Source organism: Mobula birostris, chromosome 1, assembly GCF_030028105.1.
Source record: "Mobula birostris isolate sMobBir1 chromosome 1, sMobBir1.hap1, whole genome shotgun sequence".
In the NCBI taxonomy this organism is placed as follows: Eukaryota; Metazoa; Chordata; class Chondrichthyes; order Myliobatiformes; family Myliobatidae; genus Mobula; species Mobula birostris.
In genome coordinates this window covers 253,566,390-253,593,879 of record NC_092370.1, presented here as the reverse complement: position 1 = coordinate 253,593,879, position 27,490 = coordinate 253,566,390, and the positions used below count along the sequence as shown (strand labels likewise).

The following is a 27,490-nucleotide window of genomic DNA, read 5'->3' as shown; positions in this document are numbered from 1 at the left end:
GAATAGATAGACTGGATAGCCATCACCTCTTCCCCAGGGCAGCACTGCTCAATACAGGAGGACGTGGCTTTAAGGTAAGGGGTGGGAAGTTCAAGGGGAATATTAGAGGAAGGTTTTTTACTCAGAGAGTGGTTGGTGCATGGAATGCACTGCCTGAGTCAGTGGTGGAGGCAGATACACTAGTGACGTTTAAGAGACTACTAGACAGGTATACGGAGGAATTTAAGGTGGGAGCTTATATGGGAGGCAGGGTTTGAGGGTCAGCACAACATTATGGGCTGAAGGGCCCGTACTATGTTGTACTATTCTATGTTCTATGTTTATGTTTCTCTATGAGTCGAAGGTCAACAAGCTGTAGCTCCAGTTCCTTAATACATTCTCTCAGGAGCTGCAACTTGGTGCACCTGATGCAGAGGTGTGTATCTGGGAACTGGAGGTCTCCCAGACTTGCCATATCCCACGCAGTGTACAAAACACTGCCGCTGTAGCTATTCTCACTGGCCTACTATGCCCTAACGGATAAGAAATGAACAAGAAGAGAGAGAGATGGAGAATTAGATAGAGCGAGAGAGATAGAGAGAGAGAGAGACAGAGAGAGATATAGAGATAGAGAGAGAGAGAGAGAGAGAGAGAGAGAGAGAGAGAGAGAGAGAGAGAGAGAGAGAGAGAGAGAGAGAGAGAGAGACTGACTGAGACTGACAAGATACTTTACCTCACCCAAGCCTGATCTTGCCTAAGCTGTGATTTGAGCTTCCTTGTGTCTGGTATTAATCCAGTATTTCTTCAGGATCCCGGCGATGCTTCCAGAAACCATGGAAATATTAATGGAAAGAAACATTCTCTGTGGGAGACGTGATGGTGGCTGTCATTATTGAGGTATAAGTCCACATGATTAACCCTGTGAAAACTATTTTGGATCTGGAGAGTCTCCACGAGGAAATAAGAAGATTACGCATGACATTCCTACAGAATGGCTACAAGGAGAAGGAAATCAATTGAGCCCTTAAAAGGTCGGACAGAAAAAGCAAGAAACCTAACATCGAGGCGGAACCCGTCGTGATAGCCTGTCTTTCCTATATTTCCACGGTTTCTGGAAGCATCGCCAGGATAACGAGCAGGATAGACAAAAGAGAACTGGTTGATATTGTGTACTTGGATTTTCAAAAGGCCTTTGACAAAGTGCCAGAAATGAGGCTTCTTAATAGGCTATGAGCACATGGTATAAGAGGAAAGATTCCTCCTCAGCATAGATAAAGCGTTGGCTGATAGGCAGGAAGCAAAGAGTGGGAATAAAGGGAGCCTTTTCTGGTTGGCTGCCGGTGACTAGTGGTGTTCCACAGGAGTCTGTGTTAGGACCAATTCTTTTTACGTTATATGTCAATGATTTGGATGATGGAATTGATTGCTTTGTTGCAAAGTTTGCAAATGACATGAAGATAGATAGAGGGGCAAGTAATTTTGAGGAAGCTAGGAGGCTGCAGAAGGACTTGGAGAGATTAGGGGAGTGTGCAAAGAAGATTAGATGGAATATTGTGTCAGGAAGTGGCAGCTTTTCAATGGTTTCAATGAGGTCACACTTCATTCTTCTGAATTCAAGAGGACACAGGCCCAGAGCCATCAAACGCTCTTCATATGACAAGCCATTCAATCCTGGAATAATTTTTGTGAATCTCCTTTGAACCCTCTCCAGTTTCAACACATCTTTTTCTAAGATAAAGGGTCCAAAGTTATCTACAATAAATATAGGCAGCAATATCTACAATAAATATAGGCAGCATGGAGTAAGTGAGGTGCTCGAAGAATATAAAGAATGTAAAAAGAATCTTAAGAAAGAAATTAGAAAGCTAAAAGAAGATACGAGGTTGCTTCGGCAAGTAAGGTGAAAATAAATCCAAAGGATTTCTACAGTTATATTAATAGCAAAAGGATAGTGAGGGATAAAATTGGTCCCTTAGAGAATCAGAGTGGACAGCTATGTGTGGAGCTAAAACAGATGGGGGAGATTTTAAACAATTTCTTTTCTTTGGTATTCACTAAGGAGAAGGATATTGAATTCTGTAAGGTAAGGGAAACAGATAGGGAAGTTATGGAACCTATGATGATTAAAGAAAATTGACAATTGAAAATTGACAATAAGTACTCCTGTTTGAGTACTGTTGGGGGGACAGCTTACCTGGGGGAAGCAACAGTGACCGTGCCCCTGGCACAGAGTCTGGCCCTGTAGCTCAGGAGGGTAGGGAAAGGAAGAGGAGGGCAGTAGTAATAGGGGACTCGATAGTTAGGGGGTCAGATAGGCGATCCTGTGGATGCAGTCCGGAGACTCAGACGGTAGTTTGCCTCCCTGGTGCCAAGGTCCAGGATGTTTCTGATCGCGTCCAAGAGATCCAGAAGTGGGAGGGAGAGGAGCCAGAGGTTGTGGTACATATAGGTACCAATGACATAGGTAGAAAAAGGGGAGAAGTCCTGAAAGGAGAATATAAGGAGTTAGGAAGGGAGTTGAGAAAAAGGACTGCAAAGGTAGTAATCTCGGAATTACTGACTGTGCTATGCGACAGTGAAAGTAGGAATGCAATGAGGTAAAGGAGCAGGGATTGGAGCAGGGGGCAGGGATTCAAGTTTTTGGATCATTGGGACCTCTTTTGGAGCAGATGTGACCTGAACAAAAAGGACGGGTTACACTTGAATCCTAGGGGGACCAATATCCTGGCAGGGAGATTTGCGAGGGCTACTGAGGTGACTTTAAACTAGAATGGTTGGGGGGTGGGAATCAAATTAAAGAGACTAGACGAGAGGAGGTTAGTTCACAAATAGAGAAAGCTAGCAGACAGTGTGTGAGGGAGGATAGGCAGGGGACAGAGATCAGGAGCACTCAGACCAAAGATGTAGGGGACAAGGAAGAAAAAGATAACAAAGTTGTTTGCTCCATTAAGGATAAACAGAGAGTAAGAGGTGGAGAGTTTCTTAAATGCAATTATTTTAAAGCTAGGAGCATTGTAAGAATGGTGGATGAGTTTAGAGCATGGATTGATACCTGGAAATGTGATGTTGTAGCTATTAGTGAAACATGGTTGCAGGAGGGGTGTGATTGGCAACTAAATGTTCCAGGATTTCGTTGCTTCAGGTGTGAGAGAATAGGAGGGGCAAGAGGGGGAGATTTTGCATTGCTAGTCAGAGAAAATATAACAGCGGTGCTCTGGCAGAATAGATTAGTGGACTCGTCCGGGGGAGGCTATTTGGGTGGAATTGAGGAATGGGAAAGGTATAGTGACGCTTATAGGGTTGTATTATAGACCACCTAATGGGAAGCGAGAACTGGAGGAGCAAAATTGTAAGAAGATAGCAGATATTTGTAGTAAGCACAAGGTTGTGATTGTGGGAGATTTTAATTTTCCACACATAGACTGGGAAGCCCATTCTGTAAAAGGGCTAGATGGTTTGGAGATTGTCAAATGTGTGCAAGATAGTTCTTTGCAGCAATACATAAAGGTACCAACTAGAGAAGGGGCAGCGTTGGATCTCCTGTTAGGGAATGAGATAGGGCAGGTGACAGAGGTATGTGTTAAGGAGCACTTCAGGTCCAGTGATCACAATACCATTAGTTTCAATATAATTATGGAGAAGGATAGGACTGGACCCAGGGTTGAGATTTTTGATTGGAGAAAGGCTAACTTTGAGGAGATGCCAAAGGATTTAGAAGGAGTGGATTGGGACAATTTGTTTTATGGGAAGGATGTAATAGAGAAATGGAGGTCATTTAAAGGTGAAATTTTGAGGGTACAGGATCTTTATGTTCCTGTTAGGTTGAAAGGAAAGGTTAAAAGTTTGAGAGAGCCATGGTTTTCAAGGGATACTGGAAACTTGGTTTGAATAAAGAGAGGGATCTACAATAAATATAGGGAGCTTGGAGTAAATGAGGTGCTCGAGGAATATAAAGAATGTAAAAAGAATCTTAAGAAAGAAATTAGAAAAGCTAAAAGAAGATATGAGGCTGCTTTGGCAAGTAAGGTGAAAATAAACCCAAAGGGTTTTTACAGTTATATTAATAGCAAAAGGATAGTGAGGGATAAAATTGGTCCCTTAGAGAATCAGAGTGGACGGCTATGTGCGGAACCAAAAGAGATGGGGGAGATTTTGAACAATTTCTTTTCTTTGGTATTCATCAAGGAGAAGGATATTGAATTGTGTAAGGTAAAGGAAACAAGTCGGGTAGTTATGGAAAGTATGATGATTAAAGAAGAGGAAGTACTGGTGCTTTTAAGGAATATAAAGTGGATATGTCTCCAGGTCCAGACAGGATATTCCCTAGGACCTTGAGGGAAATTAGTGAGGAAATAGCAGGGGCTCTGACAGAAATATTTCAAATGTCATTAGAAACAGGGATGGTGCCGGAGGATTGGCATATTGCTCATGTGGTTCCATTGTTTAAAAAGGGTTCTAAGAGTAAACCTAGCAATTATCGGCCTGTGAGTTTGACGTCAGTGGTGGGTAAATTGATGGAAAGTATTCTTAGAGATGGTATATATAATTATCTGAATAGACAGGATCTGATTAGGAACAGTCAACATGGATTTGTGCATGGAAGGTCATGTTTGACAAATCTTATTGAATTTTTTTAATGAGGTTCCTAGGAAAGTTGACGAGGGTAAAGCGGTGGATGTTGTCTATATGGACTTCAGTAAGACCTTTGACAAGGTTCCACACGGAAGGTTAGTTAGGAAGGTTCAATCGTTAGGCATTGATATCGAAGTAGTAAAATGGATTCAACAGTGGCTGGACAGGAGACGCCAGAGAGTAGTGGTGGATAACTGTGTGTCAGATTGGAGAACGGTGTGTAACGGTGTGCCTTAGGGATCTGTATGGGTCCAATGTTGTTTGTCATATACATTAATGATCTGGATGATGGGGTGGTAAATTGGATTAGTAAGTATGCAGATGATACTAAGATAGGTGGCGTTGTGGATAATGAAGTAGGTTTTCAAAGCTTGCAGAGAGATTTAGGCTAGTTAGAAGAGTGAGCTGAAAGATTGCAGATGGAGTTTAATGCTGAAAAATGTGCGGTGCTACATTTTGGTAGGACTAATCAAAATAGGACATACATGGTAAATGATAGGGCATTGAAGAATGCAGTAGAACAGAGGGATCTAGGAAAAGTTGTGCATAGTTCCCTGAAGGTGGAATCTCATGCGGACAGGGTGGTGAAGAAAGCTTTTGGTATGCTGGCCTTTGTTAATCAGAGCAGTGAATGAAGGAGTTGGGATGTAATGTTGAAATTGTATAAGGAATTAGTAAGGCCAAATTTGGAGTATTGTGTACAGTTCTGGTCACCGAATTATAGGAAAGTTGTCAATAAAATTGACAGAATACAGAGGAGATTTACTAAAATGTTGCCTGGGTTTCATCTCCTAAGTTACAGAGAAAGGTTGAACAAGTTAGGTCTTTATTCTTTGGAGCGTAGAAGGTTGAGGGGGGACTTGATAGAGGTGTTTAAAATTATGAGGGGGATTGATAGAGTTGACATGGATAGGCTTTTTCCATTGAGAATGGGGGAGATTCAAACAAGAGGACATGAGTTGAGAGTTAAAGGGCAAAAGTTTAGGGGTAACATGAGGGGGAACTTCTTTACTCAGAGAAGTGGTAGCTGTGTGGAACAAGCTTCCAGCAGAAGTGGTTGAGGCATGTTCGATGTTGTCGTTTAAAGTTAAATTGGATAGATATATGGACAGGAAAGGAATGGAGGGTTATGGGCCGAGTGCAGGTCGGTGGGACTAGGTGAGTGTAAGAATTCGGTACGGACTAGAAGGGCCAAGATGGCCTGTTTCGGTGCTGTAATTGTTATATGGTTATATGGTTAAAGAAGACGAAGTACTAGTGCTTTTAAAGAATATAAAAGTGGATAAGTCTCCAGGGCCGGACAGGTTATTCACTAGGACCTAGAGGGATGTTAGTGTGGAAATAGCAGTGGCTCTGACAGAAATATTTCAAATGCCATTAGAAATGGGGATGGTGCCGGAGGATTGGCATATTGCTCATGTTGTTCCATTGTTTAAAAACGGTTCTAAGAGTAAACCTAGCAATTATCGGCCTGTGAGTTTGACGTCAGTGGTGAGTAAATTGATGGAAAGTATTCTTAGAGATGGTATATATAATTATCTGGATAGACAGGGTCTGATAAGGAACAGTCAACATGGATTTGTGCATGGAAAGTCATGTTTGACAAATCTTATTGCATTTTTTGAAGAGGTTACTGGGAAAGTTGACGAGGGTAAAGCAGTGGATGTTGTCCATATGGACTTCAGTAAGGCTTTTGACAAGGTTCCACACGGAAGGTTCAATCACTAGGTATTAATATTGAAGTAGTAAAATGGATTCAGCAGTGGCTGGATGGGAGACGCCAGAGAGTAGTGGTGGATAACTGTTCGTCAGGTTGGAGGCCGGTGACTAGTGGTGTGCCTCAGGGATCTGTACTGGGTCCATCAATCGTGGGATTGAGTTTAAGAGCCGAGAGGTAATGTTGCAGCTATATAGGACCCTGGTCAGGCCCCACTTGGAGTACTCTGCTCAGTTCTAGTCACCTCACTACAAGAAGGACGTGGAAACTATTGAAAGGGTGCAGGGGAGATTTTCAAAGATGTTGCCTGGATAGGGGAGCATGCCTTATGAGAATAGGTTGAGTGAACTCGGCATTTTCTCCTTGAAGCAGTGGAGGATGAGAGGTGACCTGATAGAGGTGTACAAGATACTGAGAGGCATTGATCGTGTGGATAGTCAGAGGCTTTCTCCCCAAGGCTGAAATGGCTAACACGAGAGGACACAGATTTAAGGTGCTTGGAAGTAGGTACAGAGAAGATGGCAGGGGTAAGTTTTTCACACAGAGTGGCGAGTGTGTAGAATGGGCTGCCAGCAACGGTGGTAGAGGTGGATACGATAGGGTCTTTTAAGAGGCTCCTGGATAGGTACATGGAGCTTAGGAAAACAGAGGGCTATGGGTAACCTTAGGTAATTTCTAAGTAAGTACATGTTCGGTACAGCATCGTGGGCCCCAAGGGTCTGTATTGTACTGTAGATTTTCTGTGTTCTCTATGTTCTATCTTTGCTTTTTTGACCATCTGTCCTATCCTGACTCCCTTCATTCTGGTTCCCACCCCCCTGCCAAATTAGATTAAACCCTCCCCAACAGCTCTAACAAACCTGCCTGCAAGAATATTGTTCCCCCTCGGGTTTCGGTGCAACCTGTCCCTTTTGTACAGGTCATACTTCCCTCAGAAGAGATCCCAATGATCCAAGAACCTGAAGCCCTTCCCCTGCACCAGCTTCTCAGCCATGCATTTATCTGCCAAATCATCTTGTTTCTACCCTCGCTAGCACATGGCACAGGTAGCAATCCAGAAATTACTATCCTGAAGGTCCTGCTCTCAACTTTCTGCCTAGCTCTCTAAATTCTCTCTTCAGGACCTCATTGCTTTTCCTTCCTACGTCATTGCTACTGATATGTACCAAGACATCTGGTAAATAATGTCGTAGACTACTTTCAAAATGGAGAGAAAATTCAAAAACCTGAGATCCAGAGGGACTTTGGAGTCCTTGTGCAGGATTCCCTGAAGGTTAGCTTGCAGGCTGACTTGGTCGTAAGGAAGGCAAATGCAACGTTTGCATTCATTTCAAGAGGGCTAGAATACAAATGCAACTCATGCTTTGGCTTTATGATGCATAGGTCAGACTGAACTAGGAGTATTGTCAGTAGTTTCTGGCCCCACATCTAAGAAAAGATGTGCTGGCATTATTGAGAGTCGAGAGGAGGTTCATGAGAATGATCCCAGGGGTGAAGCAGTTAACACATGATGAGCATTTGATGGTTCTGGGCCTGTACTCACTGGAGTTTAGAAGAATGAGGGAGGGTCTCATTCATACCCATTTAAGTATTGTAGGAAAGGCAGATGAGCTCAGGACCTGGATCAATACCTGGAATTATGATTTTGTAGCCATTAGTGAGACTCGTTTGCAGGAGGGGCAGGACTGTTAGCTCAATGTTCTAGTGTTCCGTTGTTTTAGATGCAACAGAGTGGAAGGGAAGTGCATAGTCGGTATAGAAAGATAGGAACAAATGAAGTGCTTATGGAGTAAAGGACAACACTTAAGAAAGAAAGAAAACATAAGGTTGCCCTCACAGACAAGATGAAGGAGAATCCTAACAGATTCTACAGATACGTTAACAGCAAAAAGAATCCAAGAAACAAAATTCTGGAAGATCAAAATGGTAATCTATGTGTGGAGCCAAAAGAGGTGGGGGAGATCTTAAATGGATTTTACTCAGGAAACATACATAGAAACTATAGAAGTGAGGCAAAGACTTCATGGACCCTGTACAGAGGAGGAGGTGTTTGCTGTCCTGAGCCAAATGAGGGTGGATAAATCCCCAGGGCCTGACAAAGTGTTCCTTAGACCCTGTTGGAGGGAAGTGCAAAAATTGCTGGGGCCCTAACAAAGTTAGTTATGTCATCCTTAGCAACAGGTGAAGTACCAGGGGATTGGAGAATAGCTAATGTTATTCCACTGTTTAAGGAAGGCTCTAAAAATAAACCTGGAAATTATAGGCCGGTAAGCCTGACCTTAGCAAGGCATTTGACAAGGTCCCTGGGATTGAGAGGGATGAGAGCAGACTCAAACAGCAGAATGGCCTAACTCTGCTCCTATGTCTTATGGTCTTACGGATGTTATCAAGGACAGCAGGCAAGAAGCCACCACAGCTCTAATTCAATGATGGAATTCAATATTTGTGATGCATAAAGAAGGCAGCATGTGGTCATATTGGCTTGATTCCAACAGAAAGCCAAATATGACCACTGAAATGACTTGTAAAATGCTCCTGAGAAGGAACTACGTGGAAATGTGATCTACCCACAATTGACAGATTGTGTGAGATAAACAACAGTGTCTTGTATTGCTAAGGACAGTAGTTCAAGCACAGAGAAACTTAAAAAATGATCAAATAGTTATTGAAAATGCAGATAGTAATTATTATCAGAGATCATTTACTGCTTAGGAGGAAGCAATTTACCCTATTGCGTTCAAATGCACGCCACATGCAACTGTTCTTAACCGCTATTAATTCTTCCCTTTTTTTTTAAATAGCATCTGACCACTCAATCGCTCTACCAAGCAGAACAAAATCTCACTATACAGGCATGACCTTATTTTATAATTTAGTTCTCCCCACAGCCTTCCCTTCTTCAAAGCACATGGATTCAGAAATACAGACTATTCACTTCCATAACCCCAGTACCTCGCTCTCAACATCCCCACACACTCACTGCTCCTCCCAACGCTGACTTGTTCAAAGCCGTAGGACTCACTGGAAGTGCTTGATGATGAGACTTGCATCTGTGATGTCTTTTGGGATTTGTGAGATCAGCAATGTCCTTGCAACCTTTGGAAGAAAAAGGCTACAGCTAGATTAGATCATAGCACTTAGAGCACTCAAACCATGCCCCCAAACAAACACCTGTCATCCAGACCGAGAACAACTGAAAAGAGCTGCTCAAGGTGACTGCATCCTTGGACTTGATTTTAAGGGAATTACTTTACTCCTGTACAAACCTTTTGAGTACTGTCCAGTGCCAATTCAAATTAACCCCATTTGCCATGCACATGGTCTATAGCCCACCATTCCCTGCCTGCACTTCTGCCTGTGTAAAGACTTCTGAGTTCTGTAAAAGGGACTGCAAGTCCCACACTGGCCCTATTAACCACTTCAGAACCAGGCTAGAAGCAGTCATTCTCAATCCTCAAGGACTGCAGGTTCCCTTCCCCAGGTGACACTGTGGTGATTGGACAGCTTCACAAACACCTACATTGACATTGAGGGAGGATTTTTATGAATGAAAAAATTGGCTTCATCAGGCAGAGAACTGTGGAGCATATAACATAAGAATAAATGTGGAAATTAGAACATTTATCCTGGATGAAAGCCTATCCTGGAAGCACTGGCCAGAGTAGGAAGGTGAGCCAAGTGCTCCTTTGCAGGCTTGTGAAACTGTCAGCTCCTGCACATTAACACAATGTGTTCATTCAGTTGTAGCTCACCTTCTCATTCTCCTTATAATCAAGCTGTAGAGAGTGATGTCCCATGCAGATCACTGTCACTATGAAGTAGAAGAGCGCAAATATACTATGTAGCCACAACAGCCGATCACTGGAAAACAAAAACCCAGAGCTTCAGCAGCAGAAGTACGGGAGGCAGCAGAACTGATGGAGGGGGAATAAAGTAACAGAGGGAGAGGAAGGAGTGATCTAAAACTGGAAATCACGGTAACGGGTGGAGAAGGGAGTTGCAGGAAATGATTGAGGCAGTGGGCACAGGTGTGATAAGATCTGCCATGTCTTTGAGTCATATAATCATAGAAAAGTATAGTACAGAAATAGGTCCATCTCGTCCATGCTGAACCATTTAGACTACCTCCTCCCTGCAGTTTATTGACCTGCAACAGGACCATAGCCCTCCATTCCCCTACCATCCATGTACCTATCCAAACTTATCTTAGAAGTTAAAATTGTGCTCACGTGTACCACATGTGCTGGCAGCTCATTCCATATCCTCTTGACCCTCTGAGTGAAGAAGTTTCCTCTCATGTTCTCCTTAAACTTTTCACCTTTCGCCTTTAACCCATGACTGTAGTCCCACCCAACCTCGGTGGAAAAAGCCTGTTTGCATTTTCCCAATCAATACACCTCCATAATTTTGTATATTCAATCAAATCTCCTCTCAATCTTCTATGTTCCAAAGAATAAAGTCCTAACCCATTCAATCTTTCCTTCTAATTCAGTTCCTCCAGACCCAGCAAAATCCTTGTAATTTTTCTGTGCATTCTTTCAACGTTACTTTAAGTCAAGTCAAGTTTATTGTCATTTCGACCATAAGCCGCTGGTACAGTACACAGTAAAAACGAAACCACGTTCCTCCAGGACCTTGGTGCTACATGAAACAACACAAAACTACACTAAACTATGTGAGACAGCACAAGGCTACACTAGACTACATAAAATAACATAAAAACTGCACTAGACTACAGACCTGCACAGGACTACATAAAGTGCACAAAATAGTGCAGGGTAGTACAATAATTAATAAACAAGACAATAAACACAGTAGAGGACAAATTACAGTATAATAATAAATGATGTAGATGTCAGTCTAGACTCTGAGTATTGAGGAGTCTGATGGCTTGGGGGAAGAAACTGTTGCACAGTCAGGTGACCACAACTGCACACAATACTCCCCATTGGGCCTCACTAATATCTTATACAACATCAACATAGCATTCCACCTCCTGTACTCGATACTTTGATTTCTGAATGCCAATGTTCCAAAAGCTTTCTTTACAATCTTATTTACCTGTGATGAATGATGGACCTCTATTCCCAGATCCCTTTGCTTTACTACACTCCTCAGTGCCGTACCGTTCACTGTAAAATAAAGGGCTATGGGTAACCCTAGGTAATTTCTCAGGTAAGGACATGTTCAGCACAGCTCTGTGGGCCAAAGGGCCTGTATTGTGCTGTAGGTTTTCTATGTTTCTATGTCTCTCATTATCGCCATGATCTAATTTTTAATTAAGAGCAGTATGTTGACAGAATAATGTGGAGTACCTGAAATATGGATTTATACCAGCACCAAGTAACCAACAGCAGCCAATATATCTGTTGTGTGAAAAAGTTTTTTTTCCAAATGAAGCAATGAAACTGTCCAGGTTCCTTGAACGTTTGAAGAGAATACACTCTGATAAAGCAAACAAGAACTTGGCTTATTGTCAGTCACTTCATGAAAACTTTCAGAAATGAAAAAACACTCAAAACATGTATGCCAGCACTTCATAACAAAAGAGTAATGGTTTGCATGCTTCATACAATATTTCATTGCTCATTGCTAAATCTGGAAAGCCCCATACAATTGGAGAAGAACTGACTTTGCCACAGTAAGAGAGGTTCTGGGTAATGTTTTACACAAGTCACCAGAGCAAATAATTAAAGTGATTCCACTCAGTGACAACTTTGTTTAAAGATGAAATGTCTGAGAATGTGGAAGACACAATGTGCAACATGAATGGGACAATGGAATTCACTCTGCAGTTGGATAGGTCAATTTGCCAGGCAATGAATCTTTGATTCTGGCTTATGTTCGCTTCATAAAACATGAAAGCATGGTGCAGTAATCACAAACAAGAGAAAATCTGCAGATGCTGAAAACCCAAGCAACATAGGCAGCACCTATGGAAAAGAGTATTGTCGATGTTTCAGGCCGAAACACTTTGAAATGTTTTGTGTGTGGCATGGTACTAGAGTTTTTATTTGCAAGGGGACTAGAAATAGATATGACGGAGAGTCAATATTCAGGTTGTTGAACAATTTTTCAAAGAGGACATTCTGCTCAACAATATTCTTGCTTGTGCAACAGATGGGCACCATCAATGAAAGGACACTACCCTAGGCTATTACTTTCTTGAAAAAAAACTGTATGTAACATAATAGTATTTACCATTCACTGTATAATTCAGATACCTTCTCACAAAAATCCTACGTGATCAGCTGCATAAATCATTAAATACTGTTATCACAGCAGTAAATAAAATCAGGTCCCATGCTCTCAATTCTCAACTATTTCAAGAAATTTGTATTGAGAATGATCAACAGTTTGAATGCTTGCTGTTGTACACAGAAGTCAGATGGCTTCATTGTCACTTTTGCATCAGTCTTCAATGCGGAAGATTCTGACAGTATAATGGAAGTTTGAAAGCGTCAGAGGTCAGAAGTATGTGAAGTTGCCATTACGAGGAAGAAGTATCTTGGAAAACTGAAAGGTCTGAAGGTAGATAAGTCACCTGGATCAAATGGTGTACACCCCAAAGATCTGAAAGAGGTGGCTGAAGAGAGTATGGAGGCATTAGTAATGATCTTCCAAGAATCACTAGATTCTGGAATGGTCATAATAACATAGAAAACCTACAGCACAATACAGGCCCTTCGGCCCATGATGCTGTGCCCTCTATTTTTCTAGGCTCTATGTACCTATCCAGGAGTCTCTTAAAAGACGCTATCAAATCCGCCTCCATCACCGTCGCCAGCAGCCCATTCCACACACTTACCACCCTCTGGGTAAAAAACTTGCCCCAACATACTTCCTCTGTACCTACTTCCAAGCACCTTAAAACTGTGCCCTCTCGTGTTAGCCATTTTAGCCCTGAGAAAAAGCCTCTAACTATCTACACCATCAATGCCTCTCATCATCTTATACACCTGGAAGACTGGAAAATTGAAAATGTCACTCCACTCTTCAAGAAGGGAGAGGAGCAGTAGAAAGGAAATTGTAGGCCACTTCATCTCTTCTCAGTGGTTGGGAAGATGTTGGAGTTGATAGTTGAGGATGTGGTTTTGAAGTACTTGAATGCACATGATAAAATAGGCCGTAGTCAGCTTGATTTCCTCAAGGGAAAATCTTGCCTGACAAATCTGTTGGAATTCTTTGAAGAAGTAACAAGCAGGATAGACAAAAGAGAATCGATGGATGTTGTGTACTTGGATATTCAGAAGGACTTTGACAAGGTGCCAAACATGAAGCTGCTTGACAGGTTAAGAGCCTATGGTATTACAGGAAAGATACTAGCAAGAATTAAGCAATGGCTGATTGGCTGGAAGCAAAGGGTGGGAATAAAGGGAGACTTCTCTGGTTGGCTGCCGATGACTACTGGTGTTCCACATGGGTTTATGTTAGGATCACTTCCTTTTATGTTAAATGTCAATGACCTGGATGATGGAATTGATGGCTTTGTTAAAAAGTTTGTGGACGATACAAAGATAGGTGGAAAGGCAGGTCATTCTGAGGAAATAGAGAGGGTACAGAAGGACTTAGATAGATTAGAAGAATGGGCAAAGAAGTGGCAGATGGATTACAGGGTTGGGAAGTATATGATCATGCACTTTAGTAGATGGCTATTTTCCAAATGGAGAGAAAATTCAAAAATGTGAAGTGCAAAGTGACTTGAAAGTTCTTGTGCAGAATTCCCTGAAGGTTAATTTGCAGGTTCAGTCACTGGTGAGGAAGGCAAATGCGATGCTAGAATTCATTTCAAGAGGACAAGAATAGCAAGGATGTAATGTTGAGATTTTATAAAACATTGGTGTGGCATCAGCTGGAGTATTGTGAACTGTTTTGGGCCCCTGATCTTAGAAAGGATGTGCTAACATTGGAGAGGGTTCAAAGTAGGTTCTCAAAAATGTTTCCAGCATTGAACAACTTGCCTTATGAAGAGCATTTGATAGCTCTGGGCCTGTATCATGAGAATTCAGAAGAATGAGGGGTGACCTCATTGAAACATATCAAATGGTGAAAGGCCTTGATAGAGTGGATGGAGAGGATATTTCCTAGGCTGCAAGAGTCTAAGACCAGAGGACACAGCCTCAGAATACCATAAGACCATAAGACAAAGGAGCAGAAGTCGGCCATTCGGCCCATCGAGTCTGCTCTGCCATTTTATCATGAGCTGATCCATTCTCCCACTTAGTCCCACTTCCCCCGCCTTCTCACCATAACCTTAGATGCCCTGGCTACTCAGATACCTATCAACCTCTGCCTTAAATAAACCCAATGACTTGGCCTCCACTGCTGCCCGTGGTAACAAATTCCATAGATTCACCACCCTCTGACTAAAAAAATTTCTTTGCATTTCTGTTCTGAATGGGTGCCCTTCAATCCTTCAGTCATGCCGTCTCGAACCAGACTCCCCCATCATGGGAAACAACTTTGCCACATCCACTCTGTCCAAGCCTTTCAACATTCAAAATGTTTCTATGAGGTCTCCCCTCATTCTTCTAAACTCCAAGGTATACAGTCCAGGAGCGGACAAACGTTCCTTATATGTTAACCCTCTCATTCCCGGAATCATTCTAGTGAATCTTCTCTGTACCCTCTCCAATGTCAGCACATCCTTTCTTAAATAAGTGGACCAAAACTGCCCACAGTACTCCAAGTGAGGTCTCACCAGCGCCTTATAGAGCCTCAACATCACATCCCTGCTCCTATACTCTATTCCTCTAGAAATGAATGCCAACATTGCATTCACCTTCTTCACTACCGACTCAACCTGGAGGTTAACCTTGAGGGTATCCTATACGAGGACTCCCAAGTCCCGTTGCATCTCAGGACTTTGAATTCTTTCCCCATTTAAATAATAGTCTGCCCGTTTATTATTTCTGCCAAAGTGCATAACCATACACTTTCCAACATTGTACTTCATTTGCCACTTCTCTGCCCGTTCTTCAAATCTATCCAAGTCTCTCTGCAGACTCTCCGTTTCCTCAGCACTACCAGCCCCTCCACCTATCTTTGTATCGTCAGCAAACTTAGCCACAAAGCCATCTATTCTATAATCCAAATCGTTGATGTACAATTTAAAGGAAGTGGCCCCAACACAGACCCCTGTGGAACACCACTGGTAACCGGTAGCCAACCAGAATAGGATCCCTTTATTCCCACTCTCTGTTTCCTGTCAATCAGCCAGCGCTCTACCCACTTATGTAACTTTTCCGTAATTCCATGGGCTCTTATCTTGTTAAGTAGTCTCATGTGTGGCACCTTGTCAAAGGCTTTCTGAAAATCCAAATATACAACATCCACTGCATCTCCCTTGTCTAGCACTCTGGTAATTTCCTCAAAAAATTGTAATAGGTTTGTCGGGCAGGATTTTCCTTTAAGAAATCCATGCTGAGTTCTGCCTATCTTGTCATATGCCTCCAGGTACTCTGTAACCTCATCCTTGACAATCGACTCCAACAACTTCCCAACCACCGACGTCAAGCTAACAGGTCTATAAAGATGATCCTGACTCTCTGAAACCCCTACAGTTACTTTCCCCATATCTACTTCTTACATATTGTGGGAATCTTTGTGTCCATCTCCTCTTAGGCAGCGTAATCACCTTCTGGGTGAAAATGTTCTTTCACAAATTCCCAGTCAAGTCAAGTCAAGTCGCTTTTTATTGTCATTTCGACGATAAACTGCTGGTACAGTACACAGTAAAAACGAAACAACATTCCTCCAGGACCATGGTGCTATATGGAACAACACAAAAACTACACTAGACTAAGTGAGACAACACAAGGCTACACTAGACTACTTAAGACAACACAAAAACTTCACTAGACTACAGACCTACACAGCACTACATAAAGTGCACAAAACAGTGCAGGGCAATACAATAAATAATAAACAAGACAACAGGCACAGTAGAGGACAAGTTACAATATAGTAATAAATGATGCAGATGTTCAGTCTAGACTCTGAGTATTATGGAGTCTGATGGCTTGGGGGAAGACCTCATCATCAACACAACCATCGTTTCTGTGTGGCTCGTAAGATTGGTGTAGACAGCTGGGTATAAGGGGATGGCAAATGATGAAGGCAGGCCAGTAGGTAGGGGTATGAATGATAAGATAGGTGAGCAGAACTGACGGGGAAGGAAGCTTGGGTAGGGGATGGTTGGGAGTGCAGGAGAGACTGACAGCAGTGAGGGACCATCATGGATATGATGGCAGCATTGAGGCAGATCAGATGAGAAGAGGGTACAGAATGGCGTCGACTCAGCACTAGGGAACAGAGTAAAAGGAAACAGAGATGTTCCTGTTGGCAATGGATGGGAGTGGGGGTACCACAGGGAGATTGATGGGCAGCAGAAATGTGTGGGACCAGTTCAGGGGGAGAGTAGATGGTGGCTGCATTGTGGAATTACAGACAGTCCTTCCTCACTCACTCTGCAGGAACGTTTGCGATGGTTATACGGCCAAAGTGTTGCGGGCTGTCTCCTGGAACATAAACGTTCATCAGTCAGTGGTAGGTGCAAGTGCAACAAGACAAAGCACAGACTTCCCCCTCCCAGTGGTCAGAGCCAGTGGTTTCATCCAGTGTCTGCAGCCCAAGGCTAGCTCCATGCTCTTGACCAATTCACTTGCCCTCCCCTTCCTCAGCTCCCAGTTCTACCCCAGTCTCTCCAATGTGAAAACTTAGATCGCTCCATGGTCTCACAGGACCTGAACTTGTTCTGGTCCACCACCACCCTGATTTCTCTGCAAGCCCCCAAACAAAGAGGCACCTGGTATTCACAAATGTAATAACTAGTGCCAACACCTCCAGTTTAGGAAATTAGCCCTCTGCACCTCTCTCTTCCCTACAATGATCTTTAGGGTGCACCTCTTTGGCCAGGCTTTTGATCCATCTGCCACACCTCCCCACCTGCTCTGTTACACACACCTGTTACTGCTGACCTCTGGTGCCATGCCTTCTCTGCTCCCAGTAAGATCCCAGACATAGGAGCAGAATTAGGTCATTGAGCCCATCAAGTCTGCACTGCTATTCAATCATGGCTGATTTATTATTCCTCTTTATAAGACCATACCCCGTTATAAGACCTTAAGACATTCTCCTGACTTCTCCCCATAACCTCTTCACATGCCTACTAATCAAGAACCTATTAACCTCTGTTTTAAGTATGCCCAGAGATAGCCTCCACAGCCATCTGTGGCAATGAATTCCACAGATTCACCATCCTCTGACTAAAGAACACAGATCCTTACCCAGCAGGTCCCCCGAGAAGTTGACAGGAAGGATGATGGCGATGGAGAAGACACAGACCACACTGAGGAGAACTAAGATGTGACGCTGGAACGAGAGATACACGATGGCGTCGATTCCGCACTTGTATTGAATTTCATCATCTCTGAGTACAAACACAGTGGATACAGCTCCAGTTTCACAGACAGCTACAAGAACTGCTATCAGCCCATCCCCTCCCAACACCTCTGCTTCCTCTGCCCTTGTTCCTTATCACCTCATGTTGTGGCTTCTAATGCTCCTCATTCACTCCTACAGAGCCCTGTCACTCGATGTACTCTGCCCAAAATGCTCTCCACTGCCAACTTCATCACTATCTCCTTGCCCCCACCCCCGAAACTAATCTTACCCTCAGCCCCTTCTTCACCACAGCCCCTCACAGCATCCTCCCTCATTTTTAGCAGGGCGCCAGTTCAAAACCATCTGTGTAAACGGAAGCAGGGAGAAAACCTGACATCGACATCACTACTGAATGTGAATATTTCACAACAAGCAAGTCAGTGGTTGACTATATTGCCACTTCACAGCCTTCCCAGGGAGGTATAAGGCAGGATATAAAGGAACAACATCCACTTGTAGGGATGACTGCAGCTCCAACACCTCCCATCTTGGATAAAGCAGCATGTTTGATTGTCCACCCCAATCCCAGTTCACCACAAAAAACATTCCCTCCACTACTGGTGTAGACTGGTGGTAGAATATACCACCTGCAAAATGCACTGCTGTTTTCTAAAAGGACCTCACAAATTCGTAACCTCTATGACCCGTGAGGCAGCGGGAGTGTTTAAAAGAGAGAAGTTTGTGTAAGTCAGTCATTTCTTTGGCAGTTGAACAGGGCATGACTGTGCAAGCGCGTGTAAGTCGGACCGTGAGGCAGCGGGAGTGTTTAAAAGAGAGACAATTAATGGAGCAGGCGACGGAGTAGTGGGAGACAGAGTAGGAAGGTTTTGACTCCTGAGGCTTTGGGGAGCTGAGGAAGAGCTTCACTCCAAGTGAGGTAAGGTTGGGTAAGTTCCTTTAATAAATCTAATTACCTTAAGAGTAGGTAATGGAGGCAGCAGTTAGGGCAATTGAGTGCTCCATTTGCAGTATGTGGGAAGTCAGGGCGAGCACAATCGTCCCTGATGATTACACCTGTAAAAGGCGCATCCAGCTGCAGCTCCTGACAAACCAAGTTAGGGAGCTGGAGCTGGATGAACTTCGGATCATTCGGGAGGCAGAGGCAGAAATAAACAGGAGTTACAGGGAGATAGTCACCACTAAGAGTCAGGAGACAGGTAGCTGGGTGACTGTAGAAAGAGGGAAGGAGAATAGACAGAATGAGCAGAGCACCCCCGTGGTTGTTCTCACCAATAATAAGTACATCGTTTTGGACACTGTTGAGGGGGACGACCTACAAGGGACAAGTTGCAGTGGTTGTGTCTCTAGCACCGAGATGGGACCCTCAACTCAGAAGGGAAGGAGGGAAAAGAGGAGAGCAGTAGTGATAGGGGATTCGATAGTTAGGGGGACAGATGAGAGGTTCTGTGGAAGAGATCGAGAATCCCAGATGGTCTGTTACATCGCTGGTACCAAGGTCCGCAATATCTCGGATCGAGTTCTCGGTATTCTCAAGAGGGAGGGTGAGCAGCCAGATGTTGTGGTCCATGTAGGGACCAATGACGTGGGTAGGAAGAGTGAGGAGGTCCTGAATGGTGAGCTTAGGGAGATGGGTGCCAAGTTAAAGGACAGGACCTCCAGGATAGCAATCTCAGGATTGCTACCAGGGCCACGCACAGGCGGGTTTAGAAATAGTAAGATAGCGCAGATCAACACGTGGCTGAAGACATGGTGCAGGAGGGAGGGCTTCAGATTTATAGATAATTGGGCAGTTTTCCAGGGAAGATGGGACCTGTTCCGGCAGGACCGTTTACATCTGAACTGGAGGGGGACAAATATTCTTGCAGGTAGGTTTGCTAGAAAGGATCCGGTGGATTTAAACTAGATACAAAGGGGGAGGGGAACCAGAGTGTAGGAACAGATGTAGGGGAAAAGGAAGAAAAAGAAAATAGTAAAGTTGTTTGCACCGTTGGTGATAAACAGAGAGTAAGAGGTGGAAAATTTCTTAAATGCATTTATTTTAATGCTAGGAGCATTATAAGAAAGATGCATGAGCTTAAAGCATGGATTGATACCTGGAAGTATGATGTGGTAGCTATTAGCGAAACATGGTTACAGGCGGGGTGTGATTGGCAACTAAATATTCTTGGATTTAATTGCTTCTGGTGTGATAGAATTGGAGGGACAAGAGGGGGAGATGTTGCATTGCTTGTCAGAGAAAATCTTACAGCAGTGCTCTTGCAGGATTAGTTAGAGGGCTCATCTAGGGAGGCTATTTGGCTGGAACTGAGGAATGGAAAAGGTGTAGTAACACTTATGGTGGTGTATTATAGACCACCAAATGTGGAGTGAGAATTGGAGGAGCAAATTTGTAAGGAGATAGCAGATATTTGTAGTAAGCACAAGGTTGTGATTGTGGGAGATTTTAATTTTCCACACATAGACTGGGAAGCCCATTCTGTAAAAGGGCTGGATGGTTTGGAGTTTGTAAAATGTGTGTGGGATGGTTTTTTGCAGCAATACATAGAGGTACCAACTGGAGAAGAGGCAATGTTGGATCTCCTATTAGGGAATGAGATAGGTCAGGTGACAGAGGTTTGTGTTGGGGAGTACTTCGGGTCCAGTGATCACAATGTTATTAGTTTCAATATAATTATGGAGAAGGATAGGTCTGGACCCAGGGTTGAGATTTTTGATTGGAGAAAGGCTAACTTTGAGGAGATGTGAAAGGATTTAGAAGGAGTGGATTGGGACAATTTGTTTTATGGGAAGGATGTAATAAAGAAATGGAGGTCATTTAAAGGTGAAATTTTGAGGGTACAGGATTTTTATGTTCCTGTTAAGTTGAAAGGAAAGGTTAAAAGTTTGAGAGAGCCATGGTTTTCAAGGGATATTAGAAATTTGGTTCGAAAAAAGAGATATCTACAATAAATATAGGCAGCATGGAGTAAATGAAGTGCTCGAGGAATATAAAGAATGTAAAAAGAATCTTAAGAAAGAAATTAGAAAAGCTGAAAGAAGATATGAGGTTGCTTTGGCAAGTAGGTGAAAATAAATCCCAAAGGTTTCTACAGTTATATTAATAGCAAAAGAATAGTGAGGGATAAAATTGGTCCCTTAGTGAATCAGAGTAGTCAGCTATGTGTGGAGCCGAAAGAAATGGGGGAGATTCTGAACAATTTCTTTTCTCGGTATTCATTAAGGAGAAGGATATTGAATTGTGTAAGATAAGGGAAACAGGTAGGGAAGTTATGGAAACTATGATGATTAAAGAAGAGGAAGTACTGGTGCTTATAAGAAATATAAAAGTGGATAAGTCTCCGGGTCCTGAAAGGATATTCCCTAGGACATTGAGGGAAATTAGTGTGGAAATAGCAGGGCCTCTGACAAGGTCATGTTTGACAAATCTTATTGAATTTTTTGAAGAGGTTACCAGGAAAGTTGACAAGGGTAAAGCGGTGGATGTTGTCTGTATGGACTTCAGTAAGACCTTTGACAAGGTTCCACATGGAAAGTTAGTTAGGAAGGTTCAATCGTTAGGTATTAATATTGAAGTAGTAAAATGGATTCAAAAGTGGCTGGATGGGAGACGCCAGAGAGTAGTGGTGGATAACTGTTTGTCAGATTGGAGCCCAGTGACTAGTGGAGTGCCTCAGGGATATGTACTGGGTCCAATGTTGTTTGTCATATACATTAATGATCTGGATGATGGGGTGGTAAATTGGATGAGTAAGTATGCAGATGATACTAAGATAGGTGGAGTTGTGGATAATGAAGTAGGTTTTCAAAGCTTGCAGAGAGATTTAGGCTAGTTAGAAGAGCGGGCTGAAAGATGGCAGATGGAGTTTAATGCTGATAAATGTGAGGTGCTACATTTTGGTAGGACTAATCAAAATAGGACATACATGGTAAATGATAGGGCACTGAAGAATGCAGTAGAACAGAGGGATCTAGGAATAATAGTGCATAATTCCTTGAAGGTGGAATCTCATGTGTATAGGGCGGTGAAGAAAGCTTTTGGTATGCTGGCCTTTATTAATCAGAGCATTGAATATAGGAGTTGGGATGCAATGTTGAAATTGTACAATGCATTAGTGAGGCCAAATTTTGATCATTGTGTACAGTTTTGGTCACGGAATTACAGGAAAGATGTCAACAAAATAGAGAGAGTACAGAGAAGATTTACTAGAATGTTACCTGGGTTTCATCACCTAAGTTACAGAGAAAGGTTGAACAAGTTGGGTCTTTATTATTTGGAACGTAGAAGGTTGAGGGAGGACTTGATAGAGGTATTTAAAATTATGAGGGGGATAGATAGAGTTGACGTGGATAGGCTTTTTCCATTGAGAGTGGGGGAGATTCAAACAAGAGGACATGAGTTGAGAGTTAAAGGGCAAAAGTTGAGGGTTAACATGAGGAGGAACTTCTTTACTCAGAGAGTGGTAGCTGTGTGGAACAAGCTTCTAGCAGAAGTGGTTGAGGCAGGTTCGATGTTGTCGTTTAAAGTTAAAATTGGACAGCTATATGGACAGGAAAGGAATGGGGGGTTATGGGCTGAGTGCAGGTCGGTGGGACTAGGTGGGACTAGAGTTCAGCACGGACTAGAAGGGCCAAGATGGCCTGTTTCCATGCTGTAATTGTTATATGGTTATATGACCAAGGTGGTCATGGGCAACAGGTGATTAGGAACACCACCATCCACACAGCCATTCCTTCTCACAACATCTTCGAAGATAGAACATAAAACAATCTATCAGAAATCAGTCTGTCAGGAATTCTGTTCCATTTCGCTTGATTATTCTGTTCAAACTGAGACCCAACTGGAGAACTTCTTCCTGTAATTCCTTCTTCTGACACCCAGTCACTATACTACATGTTAAATAAGCAGACACTTCATTGGTCACATCATTCTTTCTGAATGTTTGCAGTTTCATTTTTTATTGTTAGTTAATTTAAATGGTTCTTAACCTCTCTGATTTATTTTCATTACAATAGTTATGGGTTTAGGCTATGTCCACACTAGACTGGATAATTTTGAAAACGCCGGTTTCGCGTAAAAATGATAGGCATCCACACCAGGCGTTTTTGAAAATACCTCTGTCCACATTAAAATGGGTATTTGGGCGAATCTCCTCCTACTGGGCATGCACAGGACACACAGAAAACAAGTGAAGAGGAAACGGTATACTTGGTGCGCGTTTGTCCAGTTACAGACTAGAAAAACTTAAAAGGAAATTGCCAAACGAAAGACTTGGTGCGTGTTTAGAAACCATAGAAACCTTAGAAAAACTACAGCACAGAAACAGGCCTTTTGGCCCTTTTTGGCTGTGCCGAACTATTTTCTGCCTAGTCCCACTGACCTGCACATGGACCATATCCCTCCATACTCCTCCCATCCATGTATCTGTCCAATTTATTCTTAAATGTTAAAAAAGAACCCGTATTTACCACCTCGTCTGGCAGCTCATTCCATACTCCCACCACTCTCTGTGTGAAGAAGCCCCCCCCCCTAATGTTCCCTTTAAGCTTTTCTCCCCTCACCCTTAACTCATGTCCTCTGGTTTTTTTCTCCCCTTGCCTCAGTGGAAAAAGCCTGCTTGCATTCACTCTATCTATACCCACCATAATTTTATATACCTCTATCAAATCTTCCCTCATTCTTCTACGCTCCAGGGAATAAAGTTCCAACCTATTCAACCTTTCTCAGTAACTCAGTTTCTCAAGTCCCGGCAACATCCTTGTAAACCTCCTCTGCACCCTTTCAACCTTATTAATATCCTTTCTGTAATTTGGTGACCAAAACTGAACACAATACTCCAGATTCAGCCTCACCAACGCCTTATACAACTTCATCATAACATTCCAGCTCTTATACTCAATACTTTGAATAATAAAGCCCAATGTACCAAAAGCTCTCTTTACGATCCTATTTACCTGTGACGCCACTTTTAGGGAATTTTGTATCTGTATTCCCAGATCCCTCTGTTCTACTGCACTCCTCAGTGCCTTACCATTTACCCTGTATGTTCTACCTTGGCTTGTCCTTCCAAAGTGCAATACCTCACACTTGTCTGTATTAAACTCCATCTGCCATTTTTAAGCCCATTTTTCCAGTTGGTCCAGAAACGTTTCCTACAGCCATAGTCTCATCACCGATGAAAGGGACGACAGCTACAACTAAATGCAAGAAGGCTTGTTACTGGGCAAAAGTGAAATTTGCTGTTACCTCATTTGTTTGCCTTTACTTTTGACATGTCTTTGTGTATTATTTTGCTGTATTTAACATGTGTAATCAAACAAGTTACTGGGCAAAAGTGACAATTGCATCTATTGAATGTTTGCACAAGCAATACATTAATAAAGCATCTTGTTAAATGTATAAAACATGTCTTCATCAGTGTTACATTGTATTTCCATACAATGTTACATTGGGATGTTACACACCCATTGTCAGATATTGTTGTTGTGGTGTTGGAGGTTGCGTTTAAGAAAACTATGAAATGCCGCGCTGCCGCCACCAGTTGTTCCGGCACGTCATGACAGCGTTTTTAAAATTAGCCGGTTACCCCGTACACACTACAACAGCCAACCGGCGTTTTCAGATTTAAACACTCTGGAGAGTGTTTTAGAAAAGCTCCGTTTTTGGGGGAGGAAAACTCCATTTCAGTGTGGACGAAGGGTCAAAACGAAGGGAAAAAGCTTCGGTTACAGATTTATCCAGTCTAGTGTGGACATAGCCTTATTCTCATCTTCCTCAGGAACTGGTAACGTCCATTAACAAGGAAATTGTCACCATGACACTGCTACCATTGACACATCATTTCTTCTGTATTCTGACATGTGGCTGAAGGAGGTGACTATCTGTAACTCTCTTCACACAGCAGAAATCACAAGGATTAAGCAATGAACATTCAACATACCTCATGTGATAGAGTGTGGTCAGCCATGAACAAAAGCCCTACCGTAAAACAAAACCAAATGAAAAATCCATTAATTTGAAGCTAAGATCACATATCAGAATCAGAATCACTTTATTGCCAGTATGTGAAATTTACCAGAATTGACTGTGATTTAGTGCCAAGTTTGAAACACAGGACAATCCCATAACATACAACACAATAGCAACCACCAATTTACAAGACATTAGTGCCAATGGCCATTAGCAATCAACAATTAGAACGGTCACATGAGCAAACATCAGTAATCAAATTTAAATAAATGAGAACATATGAACAGACTCGATAATTATCAACAAATCAGGAAAGACCATTTAATAGATGAAATTTTAGCAACACAGAAATTACCATAAGACCATAAGATATAGGAGTAGAATTAGGCCATTTGGCCTATCAAGTCTGCTCCACCATTTCATCATGACTGATCCAATTTTTCTTCTCAGACCCAGTCTCCTACCTTTTCCTTGTATCCCTTCATGCCCTGACCAATCAAGAATCTATCAACTTCTGCCTTAAATATTCATAAAGATTTGGCCTCCACCACTGCCTGTGGCAAAGAATTCCACAGACTTACCACTCTATGGCTAAAGAAATTCCTTTTTATCTCCGTTCTAAAAGGATGCCCCTCTATTCTGACGCTGTGTCCTCTGGTCTTAGACTCTCCCACCATTGGAAACATCCTCTCCATATCCACTCTGTCAATGTCTTTCACCATTCAATAGGTTTCAAGGAGGTCACCCCTCATTCTTCTGAGTTCCAGAGAATACAGGCCAAGAGCCATCAAACACTCTTCATATGTCAAGCCATTCAATCCTGGAGTCATTTTTGTGAACCTCCTTTGAACCCTCTCCAGTTTCAGCACATCCTTTCTAAGGTAAGGGGCCCAAAGGCACTGTAATATCATCCTTCCATACTGATCTCCCTCATGGAACTCATTGCTGCAGGCAGGACAAGTGCTCCACCTGCCTTTACACGTCCTCTCTCACCTTGAGGTGAGGCAACACTTCACTTGTGAGTCTATCAGTCCCGCAAAAAACACTTCAACTGTGAGTCATCTGCTGTATCTAGTGAGGCAAATTGGGAGACTGCTTCATTGAGCACCTTCACCCTGTCTGCCACAAAAGAAGGTGCTTAAAGTAGTTTTTCAATTTCACTTTCCATTTTCATTCCAACATGTGTCCTCAACTGTCACTATAAGACCACACTCAGGTTGGAGGAGCAACACCTCATATCCATCTGAGTAACCTACAACCTGATGGCATGAACAATGATTTTCATAACTTCCAGTAATTTCCCCCCTCCCCCTTCGCTCTTTTTCCATTACACATTTTGGTTTCTCTCTCTCTCCTTCTCTCACCTACCCATCACCTCCCACTGGTTCTCCTCTTTCTTCCCTTTCTTGCATGGTCCACTATTATCAGATTCTTTCTTCTTCAGCCCTTTACCTTTTCCACCTAATACCTCCCAGCTTCTTACTTCATCCTCAATCCCCTACCCACCTACCTCCCCTCTGGACTCATCTGTCACCTGCCAGCTTGTACACACCCCTTCTGCTCCCCCAAACCTCCTTATTCTGACTTCTTCCCCCTTCCTTCCCAGTCCCAATGAAGAGTTTTGGCTCAAAATGTTGACTGTTTATTCATTTCCATAGATGCTGTCTGAACTGCTGAGTTCCTCCAGCATTTTGTACGTGATGTAAAAATAATCCAAATTGCCTTTGCAGTTGGATGACTAGTAAATAATATCATAGAACACTACACAGAGAAACAGGTCACTCGGCCCACCTAGTCCATGACAAACTATTATTCTGCCCCGTCCCATCGAGCAACATCTGGATCAGCCCTGCATGCTCCTCCCACCCATGTACCTATACCTATGACCTTGAAGTGCTGCAATCAAACCTGCATCCACCACTTCCATTGGAAGCTTCTTCCACACTCTCACCACCCTCAGAGTGAAGAAGTTCCCACTCATAGTCCCTGTAAACATTTCAGTAAGTTCACTGAAATGTAAATTGACTCACCACATCCTTACTCTCCAGTTCTGTTGGGCTGGTTTCACAGGAAGATTTCTCCTTTTCATTTTGTTCTCCATAAAACAAGGAGGTGAGGCTGCAGAAAATAAAGAAAGCTGTAAACAGCACAGCACCTTCAGACTTACAAAAGCATTGAGAATTACAGAGAAAACAGGTAGCCATCAACAAACAAAATGGGAAGTGAGAAACCGAGAGATAATGAGGAAAGGTGACACAATCATGGCTAACAAGAGAAGTCAAAGCCAACATAAAAGCCAAAGAGAGGGCATATAATGGAGCAAAAATTAGTGGGAAGTTAGAGGATTGGAAAGATTTTAAAAGCCAACAGAAGGCAACTAAAAAAGTCATTAAGAAGGTTAGGATAGAATATGAAAGTGTGCTAGGCAATAATATTAAAGAGGATACCAAAAGTTTATTCAGATACCTAAAGTGTAAAAGAGAGTTGAGAGTGGATATCAAACCACTGGAAAATGATGCCGAAGAGGTAGAAATGGGGGACTACAAAATAGTGGATGAACTGAATTAAGTAATTTACATCAGTCTTCACTGTGGAAAATACTAGCTGTAAAGTGGAATTTCCAGGACTCAGGGGGATGAAGTGTGTGAAGTTACTGTAAGTAGAAGATTCTTGGGAAACTGAAAGGTCTGAAGGTAGATAAATCATCTAGACCAGATGGTGTAAGCCCTAGGGTTCTGAAAGAGGTGGCTAAAGAGATCGTGAATAATCGTTGTAATGATCTTTCAAGA

General features: G+C 42.7%; 1 protein-coding gene across 1 annotated transcript in view; it reads right to left on the bottom strand.

Annotated features, from left to right (window-relative positions):
* Positions 1–27,490, bottom strand: part of tmem63c (transmembrane protein 63C) — a 228,636-nt gene that overhangs the window by 177,576 nt on the left and 23,570 nt on the right. Inside the window, exons 3-8 of the mRNA XM_072251616.1 lie at positions 26,732–26,819; positions 24,673–24,710; positions 17,617–17,759; positions 16,797–16,848; positions 10,081–10,189; positions 9,351–9,424 (exon numbers count right to left, since the gene is read on the bottom strand). Of these exons, the coding sequence (XP_072107717.1) occupies positions 9,351–9,424; positions 10,081–10,189; positions 16,797–16,848; positions 17,617–17,759; positions 24,673–24,710; positions 26,732–26,819 (504 nt within the window). The remainder of the gene's footprint in view (positions 1–9,350; positions 9,425–10,080; positions 10,190–16,796; positions 16,849–17,616; positions 17,760–24,672; positions 24,711–26,731; positions 26,820–27,490) is intronic.